General features: G+C 36.3%; 2 protein-coding genes across 3 annotated transcripts; one reads left to right on the top strand and one right to left on the bottom strand.

Annotated features, from left to right (window-relative positions):
* The first annotated feature begins 1,346 nt into the window (after positions 1-1,346).
* On the top strand, positions 1,347-6,614 carry LOC103939346. 2 transcript variants are annotated; one of them, XM_009349433.3, is made up of 9 exons: positions 1,347-1,487; positions 1,952-2,016; positions 2,494-2,656; positions 2,844-3,988; positions 4,475-4,648; positions 4,753-4,869; positions 5,200-5,379; positions 5,462-5,508; positions 6,132-6,614. In XM_009349433.3, the coding sequence occupies exons 2-9, from the start codon at positions 1,969-1,971 to the stop codon at positions 6,448-6,450; spliced, it is 2,193 nt and encodes a 730-aa protein (XP_009347708.2). In that variant the 5' UTR covers positions 1,347-1,487; positions 1,952-1,968; the 3' UTR covers positions 6,451-6,614. The 2 variants fall into 2 exon arrangements, with proteins under 2 accessions (XP_009347708.2, XP_018501033.2); XM_018645517.2 differs by having other exon boundaries at positions 1,438-1,589.
* Positions 6,615-8,262: 1,648 nt separating this feature from the next.
* LOC125478061 (small polypeptide DEVIL 14) lies at positions 8,263-8,894 on the bottom strand. The gene has a single exon (XM_048585803.1). It carries the CDS (start codon positions 8,663-8,665, stop codon positions 8,507-8,509), a length of 159 nt encoding a protein of 52 aa, XP_048441760.1. The 5' UTR covers positions 8,666-8,894; the 3' UTR covers positions 8,263-8,506.
* Positions 8,895-10,548: the final 1,654 nt, after the last annotated feature.

Raw genomic sequence — 10,548 nt, 5'->3', positions numbered from 1 at the left:
TTATTGTAAATATCCACACACCACCCACACCCCACCCAACCCCCCCCCCCCCCAAAACCAAAAAAAAAAAGTAAATTGTAGCAATGGTCCCTTAACTTTAACTCAATTGGAGCAATGGTTCCTCAACTTTAACCCAATTGTTAGTTGAGGGATCCAGTTGTAGCAATGGTCATTCAAACATAACTTATTTTGACAAAATTCTAACGAAGTTAATGAAAATGACTATAGCTGCACATTTTGATGAGTTGAGGGAGCAATGGTAATGGATTTTTAGTTGAGGGATAATTGCTGCAATTTGATTAAAAATAAAAGATCATTATTACAATTTAATCTCTTTTTTTCACGTTGTTTGAAAATTTGGAGTCTCTTGCATTTTATTAAAAAAAAATCGGAAAGAATTTATTTCATATTTTCTTGATAAATGCACTTTTCTATATGATAAAGAAGGATTTAAACTTGGATACAATTACTGATGTGTATTTTTGGATCAGATGATTTTTTTCCATGTCATGATGCCCCACCATGCGACATGTCCAACCGATCAACATCTACAATCGCATCGATTTTTGAAATATCATTCATATTATCGATAGTGTGAACATTTGAATTAATATTCGTTGAAATTATGTCAATGTGCTTATCGGTGGAAAAAAAAAAAAAAAAGGAAGGGAAGATTGATGGGATGGCATCATTTTGTTGTAGGCTTGTTAATTAAGTCTAAATAAAAAGTAACTGATGATGTGATAGTATGTGGTGGGCTGGTTCGATTGTAAGACTCGAATTTTTCCCATTTTCCAAAAATTACCAACCGCCCAAAATGTGAATGTGACATCCAGATCATAACGCGGGTACACTAAAGCAAATGTTACCATATAACATCACATCATTAGTCTGAGGCGTTCCTGCATGTACTGAATAGGTAAGTCTCTTTCTTCCCTTTTCACATGTTGATTTTCACCATTTGGGGGCCACGCCCCCATGTGAATGAGAATCCTCTTTGTGAGAATCTCGAGGATTTTTAAATTGTGATAATTCATCGTTTATTATACATGTTGCGATTATAAATTATTTTAAATATTTTATTTAAAAAATTAAATATAAATAATATCTGATAAAAATTAACTGCACGATTTGAAAATTTCTAAAATTTTCATAAAAAGCATCCTCATGGGCCCCAGGTCGCAAAATAAGTCGGCCAGTAGAAGCGGCGGGAAACTTCGCGTATTCCACGTCAGCTAACCGTTCTAAACCCGGGCCCATCACAGCGAGTAAAAACCTCGTATGCCAAGATTACATTTGGATGAATTGACGAAATTACCCTCGCACACCAGCTCGATTAACGAGTGTACCCGTTTCCTTAGCTGCGTGGGTCAAGACAACTCGGCCTAGTCATTGTTTTTCCCGAGAATCGAACACCACAAATACCGTACAAAAAACCACAAACACTCTCCTCCTCCTCCTCCCTCCTCCTTCCACCTTTCCGAACGGTCAGTCTTTTCATCTTCCTCTTCCTTGTTTTTCAGTTTGGCTGCCGAGAAAAGGACGAGAAAGTGTTCAATTTTCGCAAATTTTGATATTCATAATTCAAGGTTCTGAATTGTTATGGGAAAAAATTGATCTTTTCGTTTTTAGTTTTTTTAGTTTTTTTGTATTTATTTGTTATTTGCTCGGCATCCAAACGTAGCGATTGTGATTTTCATTTCATCGCATTTGTGATTTTTGCATTGTGATTAATTTTGTATCATTGGCTCTGAATTTTCGATGAAGATTATGATTTTTAAGTTTGATCCGCGGCAGAGTGTTGGGTTTAGAAAGTGAAGAAAAAAAATTTAATCTTAGATCTTGACCTAATTTTTCGTTTGAATTTTGTAATATAGTTCTAGTTGCAGCTTTGGGGCTCTCAAATGGATGAATTTTGTCTGTAATTTTGTATTCTGTTTTAAATATGCAGAATCGTATCTCTTGGAGATGGGTTTCAATGCTGTTTTTGGTTGCTTAAAGGAAGTTTTTCCACAGGTATGATTCCTTAACATTTTGGAATTCAATTATAAATTGTTATCCTTTGTTATTGTTGTGTAATTATGTTTCCATTTAAATCTTTCGGCTTTATAGTTTTTCTATGTGTAAGTCTTGTCAAACTTGTAAGGTATGAAGCTTAACAATTTGTCAAATGAGTGCATGGAATTTAATCTGAACAATTGGCGGTTTTGGGGACCCATATTCCGAGTTTTTTCGCCATTTTGTTTTCTTAAGTTATTATTCCAGTAGATTCTAATGATTCTGAGACTTCTAGTTTGATTTTATGGAATATGCATTAATTGTCTTGCCTAAGATCATAGGTGAGAACATAGCCTTCTTTGATTTTCCATTAAGGTAAAAGCTGCAACTTAATTGAATCTGTACAGTCTAGGGTGCTTGGGTTTTGTATTTGGTTAAAATGTTTATTTTTTACTCAGACTGACCGTCCATATTCTTTCTTCTGATTCGCCTCAGGTTGATTTTCGCATTCTGAAGGCTATTGCTATTGAACATCCCTTCGATGCCGATGCAGCTGTGCTTGATGTTATTAATGAGTTCCCTAACTTGGCTACACAGTCATTTTCGTCGGCTTTCAGTCCCACTCAGGTTCAGAGTCCCGAGGCTCTCCCAGTTACAGGTATTCTGTAGCTTCTCGCGAGAACCTTCTTTTGTTCCTGGAATTGTTCTGCTTTTGCTGCTACATACTTTTGCCTCTTTCATGTCATTGCATATTGATAATTACTTGTAATACTAAAATGTTCCATTTTTTCTGTTTATTTATTTTTTATTTCATCTAAGTCTTTAATTCTATGCTGAACTTGCAGCTCAACACAAGGATAAGGGTAAATTATTGATGCACCAGCAGGTAATTAAGGAACCCGAGTTTGAACCTCTTCCAGAACCAGAAAAGGCAGCTGTTGATGATGACAGCAAAAATGATCATACAAGTGGCATCTCTCATGACAATCCCACACTACTAGGGCAAGTGAACTCATTTCCAAATGGTCCTGTTCCATCAGAAGCTGATATAAGTACTGGAAGTGAAGAAGTGATTTCTGATGGAAAGGGTATGAATTTTGATGTCCAAGTTGGGCTGCAGCAGTCTGCATCTGGCATTACGACTCTTTCAATGCCTGGAAAGGATGTGATGACAGCTGTTGATGATGACAGCAAAAATGATCATACACATGGCATCTCTCATGACAATCCCACACTGCTAGAGCAAGTGAACTCATTTCCAAATGGTCCTGTTCCATCAGATGCTGATATACGTACTGGAAGTGAAAAAGTGATTTCTGATGGAAAGGTTATGAATTTTGATGTCCAAGTTGGGCTGCAGCAGTCTGCATCTGGCATTACGACTCTTTCGATGCCTGGAAAGGATGCGACGACAGCTGTTGATGATGACAACAAAAATGATCATACAAATGGCATCTCTCATGACAATCCCACACTGCTAGAGCAAGTGAACTCATTTCCAAATGGTCCTGTTCCATCAGATGCTGATATAAGTACTGGAAGTGAAGAAGTGATTTCTGATGGAAAGGGTATGAATTTTGATGTCCAAGTTGGGCTGCAGCAGTCTGCATCTGGCATTACGACCCTTTCAATGCCTGGAAAGGATGTGATGAATGGCACCTTGGTTGATGCATTTCCTGAATGGAAAAGTTTTTATCTCCCTTTGAATTGTGATTCTGATTTGGCTCTCCATGACACACGTGATCAAGTGGAACCGTTTGCAGTTGATTCTTCTTTCGTAGAACATTCACTAGATGCTTCTCAGTGTGACGTTCCTTGTTCAGACCCTCTTCTTGCTGATGACAACTTACGGGCAACTGATCCTTCAGATCATACTTCTGAGAAAGAATGTTCTCCACGGGAAATGGTTGATATTGAGGAGAACACCACAGACAGCGTATGCAATACTGATGTTCTTGAAGAGATCATTGAAAATGCTAAAAATAACAAGGTACTAATAGGTTTACGACTTGTTAGCTTTAGGGTTGCGATTTGCAATTCAGAAGTAGATGCCCTTCCTATAAAATTGAATTTCACAGTTGGTCTTTTCCAATACTCTCACACTCTAAATAAACCTGGCCCCATCTTGTCAGAGTAGTTATATCATCTTAATATTTTTAATGTGATGATGTTCTGTACTTCATGGATGTTTGGAAGTGTGTATTAATTCCTCTGTCTGATACAAGTACTATCTGATTTTGGGTTAGGATCCAATGATAGCATGTTTATAGATTTGAACCTTTGGTTTATGTGCTCCATTTCATTTTTTTTTTTTTTACCTATAATATGTATTATCTTGGGATAATAAATCTTGTCTGATATTTGGGAGTGTATTCTTAATGTTTTGCATGTGTTCTTTTGCTGAACCACTATCGCCATGGAGTTATTTTTTCTTCTTTCTAATGATAGAGTTCCTAATCGTTTAACAATGTTGCAGAAAACCCTGTTTTCAGCCATGGAGTCAGTCATCAGCATGATGAGAGAAGTGGAAGTACAGGAGAAAGAAGTGGACATTGTTCAAAAGGAAGCTTCTAGGGGAGGTTTGGATATAATGGTCAAGGTGGAGGAACTTAAACAGATGTTGGCACATGCAAAAGATGGAAATGACATGGTAGTATTTTGTGAGATGTGATTAAAGTTCGAAGTTAATGGATTCTGACTTGCCATTTTTAGTTAAGGGTGCATCATAACTGAGGTTATATTCTTTTTCTGCAGCATGCTGGAGAAGTCTACGGGGAGAAAGCAATTTTAGCAACTGAAGCGAGGGAGCTTCAGTCTCGATTGCTCAACTTATCGGATGAGAGAGATAAATCACTTGCGGTTCTTAATGAGGTTTTGACTCCACTTCATCGAGTTGCTTATTGCACTGCATTACTGTTGGTGCATGCTTTATTTCACTAATTTTATCTTTTGATTGCCTCATTTTTATGCTGTCTTTTTGATATTGTATTCCTTAAAAGCAACAATGGTATGATCTGTTTCACTTTATTTATTTATCAAACAATATCATCACAAAAAGATGTTAAGTATTCGTACAGTAAAGATATTGGAAAATCTTATTCGTGACTACTTGCAACAATTATATTTGTCTTTGGTTGATGTAGGGCAGCTGATACAAAGATGATCCTTTTTCTTAGCTCATTATTTGTTCTGTCACTGCAGATGCGAGAAACCCTTGAGGAACGGCTGGATGCGGCAGCAGAGGCAAGGAGACTGGCTGAGCAGGACAAGCTGGAAAAGGAAGAGTGTGCCCGGAAAGCTCTTGCTGAACAAGAAGCGGAGATGGAGAAAGTTGTTCAGGAATCGAAAATATTGCAACAAGAAGCAGATGAAAATTCGAAGGTAACAACTGTTTTCAGTGACCATGGACATACTAAATTAAGCTAACAGATACAATAATTCATTCAAATTTTGCTTTTTGCAGTTACGGGAGTTTCTGATGGACCGTGGCCGCATTGTTGATATGCTACAGTAAGTAATTTTGTCTCCATTGTTTTAATATATAATCTCTAAAGTTTGGTTTACAGTTTGGACCATCGAGGTCTCTATTACCTATGTAAAGTGGCTGATGCCAAGCAACTTGCAAGTATAGTACATCTTGGTTCCGTCCATGTGCTTGAAATAGGATGTAGTACACAGCACTGATTTCAGAAAACTTCATTACCAATTGTGCATCTTGTCGAACCTCGTTTTGCATATTAGACTTGGAATTTGTGTCTGAGGAACTTTAGTTATGTTTTGAGATTGTTTTTGCAGTTTACCCTAGATAAAGTAAAGTTACCGTTTATATTTCATCTTGTCTTACATTTATTTCATAGGTCATCTGTCTTCTCCAGCAATAGTTTAAATCATCTATTTCTAAAATCAATTAGGTCACTTTTCAAGCATTATCAATGTAATCTCATCTACTAGTTGTCTGTTACGTCACATTCTAGTCCGAACCTCAAATTCTTCGCTATCTGGTGTTCTTTTTATGTTTTACTACAATTTTATTTCTTCCTCAAAACTTTTGTTTCCTTTCAATGCTTTTATTTGCTGTATGTATTTTTATGAGTTTGAGGAGATGATAATACACTACTTTCACACATGTGCAGAGGAGAAATTTCCGTCATTTGTCAGGACGTCAGGCTTCTGAAAGAGAAATTTGATGAGCGGGTTCCACTAAGCCAGTCAGTATCTTCGAGCCAGACGAGCTGCATCCTAGCTTCTTCAGGCTCATCCATGAAAAGCGTGGCACTCGATTTAGTTTCAGAACGACTGGAGTTACTGAAGTCGCCGGAGAAGGTAAGCCCCGCTCCTTCAGTTGACGGCCTATCACCAAAAAGCATACTCGAACAGGAAAGAAGCAAGGCCGATCGAAAGGAGCTTATGGATGACGGATGGGATGTCTTCGACAAAGACTTTGATGTCTAAGCCTTATACTACATATCATAAGCTGTGAATATGAACAGTATCAACTTCGAAGACGGATGCAATTTTTGTTTCAAATTAAGTAGGATTTATATATTTTGATATAGAATTTTGTACAGTGGAGATTCAAAACAATAATAATTTAGACTTGCCGAATTTTGAATATATATACATGTGTGTGTGTGTGTGTGTGTATGTATATATTTGTAGATTATTCTTGCAAAAAATTAGATAATTTCGAAATCATAGTTTATTTGTAGTGAAGAAAATATAAGAACACGGTTCTACGAAGAATCACTAAATTCACAATCTAACACGTTTTTATGGCTCACATCTATAACTGTTTTCAAGGATTTGAACTGCTATATTTCAATTAATTAATTTTTTTATAGATTATTCTTTCAAAAAAATTAGATAACTCTGAAATCAAGGTATTCATTTGTAGTGAAGAAAATATAAGAATACGGTTCTACGAAGAAATACTAAATTCACAATCTAACACATTTTTATGGCTCACATCTATAACTTTTTTCAAGGATTCGAACTGCCTATATTTCAATTAATTTTTTATAGATTATTCTTGCAAAAAAATTAGATAATTCTGAAATCATGGTATTCATTTGTAGTGAAGAAAATATAAAAACACAGTTCTATGAAAAACACTAAATTTAATCCAACAGTTATATAGCTTAGTGGTTGGGTGATTTTTGGCACAACTGATATTTGAGGGAAGACATAAAAAATAAACGATTTGAATCAATAAAATATATTACAAAGTGGGCTCTAAAAACTTTATAAAAAATATGTGTCCACGAATTCAAACCTGTTATGTATATAATTGTTTTGGTCATGCATATTCGAAATGTTATAAGCAATTTGGAGTTGTCATTGTGATTCTTGCGAACTCGATTCAGCCAAATGGTGGATGATGGTGATGGTGAGCTAGTTGTTCAAAAACATGAGAGCTGGAAATTAAAATGTCCAGATGGTTTGGTTATTGACTAATGAATATACATGCATCCACTTAACCTTAAAAAAATGTCGAAGTCAAATGGCTTTTTCGGATAAACCAATCAGTAAGTTCCTTACACGTTGAGCAAGCAGAAACATTTGCCAGACTGGTCAGTTTTGACCCAAGGCAATGGCAGCAAGTTTAACATTTCAATTTGGGCACGTAAGTAATACGGTTGTATTATCCATTTGTAAGTTTCAAGTTCGGCTGACATGGATGACCAGTTCAATATCGAGCATATTTTCTAAAGGAAAAATTCAAGCACAATGACTTGTGTTTTTTATGAAGGGTAATGTTAGAGAGACAATTTACTTGAACTATATTTTGTGAATCGCATTATATGGCGACTGACGATGGACTCTTTTAAATCATTAAAGAAAGAATCCAACCATCAATCCATACATCATGAGGTGTATTGATTATGGTCTATAAACAGTCTCCCTAACATTTTGGTTTTTGTAAAACTCTTGAATTTGGACTCAAATATTTGTGATAGTAGTGGAAATTTAAGTAGAACATTGTTTGTCCCTTACCCTTATTAGTCCTTACATATAATTCGCACATGCTCAAACTTTCATTAAGGAGACAAGTGCCACTTAGTATTACATTTTAGTAGTATTTTGTTTCACTCGTAAATTATAAGTGAAATGTCTTAGTTTTAGATTCAAATTTCGTGAATGATGAGTTTGTAACACATTTTATTCCCCCAACCTTTAGCCTTTTAGTGCAAATATATCTTTGTATCAAAAACAATAAACCAAGTATATTTTTCACGCAAATGTATAGGATTTATTTCACTAGCATACTAAGAAAACAAGAGTTACATTAAATTATCAGATATTTACAACGTCAAACAGACATTTGGAGCTTTAATTGTCTAAATACAAATTAAACTACCATCTATGCAAAACTGGTCACCTTTGCCTAATTAATTATTATACAGAGAAAACCACAGTACCCGTATGGTTAATTAGTCACCCTAGCTAATACTGATCAGTCTCAAACTTGATCAGCCAGTGCTAATTCGGATGATAATTAACCTCTTAATCACTCATGCCAGCATAAGAGCATCACGCTACATCTCCAGATGATGTAAAGCCGCGCCCGCTGCTCTCGTATGTGCTTCGAACACCGTCCCCATGACCGAAACTTCAAACTAGTACTCCTCGATGTCCTCGTTGGGATCGCTTTGGCTTCCATGTCCATACAGAAAACGAAGAATATATTGAAAAATAAAAACGAGATGGTTATCAAGCGGTCGAGACTGAGAGAGTGGGAGTGATTGAAATTTGAAGAGACTTAGAAGAAGTTTGGAAGACTTGTTGTGGTGGCGGGTTTGAATTTGATGGGGGTGGGTGGATGATTAGGGACAAAGGGTGTTTAAATAGAGAAAATGGAGAGGAAGAAGGAAGGAGGAAGAAGAATATATGAGAGAGAGAGTGAGAGAGAGAGAGAGAGAGAGAGAGAGAGAGGAACAAAAATATGTGGTGGTGGTTGACAAATGTTGGACCCTGGTTGGGCCAATTAGACAGGGCGTGGGGTCCACCAATAGCTTGTCTGCTCGTTGATTACAGCCTCTTCGAAAGGGACCTCTCATCGGCTCTTCCTTCTTCTATTGGAGGGGTCATCCGACTCATCCCTGTCTGACCTTCATAAACCTGCATGCATACATGCATGTTCGTTTCAAATACCTAAAAAGATTATCAGAATCGTGATTAAGTTAATTAAAATATTAGAGAAAATTTACAATAAAGAGATTTGATTTGAGATTATATACTGTTTTAAGACTCTATTAATTGTCTGTTATATCCGAAAATAATACGCTTTAACAATAGTTAAGGGGGCATATATCCTAAATTTTCTTTGGGAAATTAGGGTTCCAGTTGTTAAGACTAAACATAGATTTCTACATTTTTATCGTGTAAAAGTCAACTAATAGAGAATTAGATATAAACATCTAAAAACCAAACGGATTTGGATCCTCTCCTGAGCTTAGGAAGCTGAGCTTCCTGAGTAAATCACACAGGCCATTGGATTTTGATCCAACGGCTACAATTATTATAACTTTTAGGGAGCCCTCTGTTTGTAGCAACTAATAGAGAATTAGATATAAACATCTAAAAACCAAACGGATTTGGATCCTCTCCTGAGCTTAGGAAGCTGAGCTTCCTGAGTAAATCACACAGGCCATTGGATTTTGATCCAACGGCTACAATTATTATAACTTTTAGGGAGCCCCCTGTTTGTAGCCATTAGATCAAAATCCAACAGCCCGTGTGCTTTGCTTAGGAGGCTCAGCCTCCTAAGCTCAGGAGAGGATCCAAATGCAAACCAAACAAACCTAAAAGCTGTCATGTTTGTTATTCGTAGGGGTGAATTTTTTTGCCAAATTGTCGTGCCAATCGAATTGTCAACCGTGCCATACCGATTTTGTGCCAACCAGTAATGGTACGACATTGTACTATACTGAAATTTTATGGTATGGTATTGATAATGGATACCATTACCATGGTATTACCGTACCGTACTGAAATATAATGTAATATATAATTTATAAATAATATAATATATAATTATATTAACACATATTTATAATATTCCATTGCTTGTTTGATTTGTATAATGAGTATAAGAGATTAAAAAAATGTTTGCTTGATTTGTATAATGAGTATAGGAGGTGTTCTACTACCATTGGGGCTCTATTGGAAGATGTGGAACTAAATGAGGAGTTCATAATTCAAGTTTATGGGGGTGATGAGAACAAAATTGAAATGATAAGGAGCTTATACAAGAAATGAGGGAGCAACGCTTTTTGGAGATATCCAATGAAGTTGATAAGTACTTCGCCGCTCCTTATATTAGCATTATTGTTGGCGGCTTTGCTCTCTTGAGTTGGTGGAAATCAAACACAAAAGAGTTTCCCAATTCTTTCACAAATAGCCAAGGATATCTATGCAATCCCCACTTCTACCGTTGCTAGTGAAAATGCATTTAGTCTAGGGAGGAGGGTTGTGGACCCTTTTAGGGCATCTTTGACTCCTAAAATGGTAGAGGCACTAGTATGTAGTAGTGATTAGTTTAGGACTGAA

The sequence above is a fragment of a genome, unplaced genomic scaffold, assembly GCF_019419815.1.
Source record: "Pyrus x bretschneideri cultivar Hongxiangsu unplaced genomic scaffold, Pyrus_bretschneideri_v1 Contig23, whole genome shotgun sequence".
Lineage (NCBI taxonomy): Eukaryota > Viridiplantae > Streptophyta > Magnoliopsida > Rosales > Rosaceae > Pyrus > Pyrus x bretschneideri.
The sequence above is the reverse complement of the archived record's forward strand: the minus strand, read 5'-3'. Positions and strand labels throughout refer to the sequence as shown.

Excerpts from the sequence above, each read along its gene's own strand:
- LOC125478061 (XM_048585803.1), bottom strand. The coding sequence starts at position 8,665 with ATGGACATGGAAGCCAAAGCGATCCCAACGAGGACATCGAGGAGTACT.
- LOC103939346 (XM_009349433.3), top strand. The coding sequence starts at position 1,969 with ATGGGTTTCAATGCTGTTTTTGGTTGCTTAAAGGAAGTTTTTCCACAG. Across the intron at positions 3,989-4,474 it reads AAAATGCTAAAAATAACAAG|AAAACCCTGTTTTCAGCCAT; the intron begins GTACTAATAGGT and ends ACAATGTTGCAG. Across the intron at positions 5,380-5,461 it reads AAGCAGATGAAAATTCGAAG|TTACGGGAGTTTCTGATGGA; the intron begins GTAACAACTGTT and ends TGCTTTTTGCAG.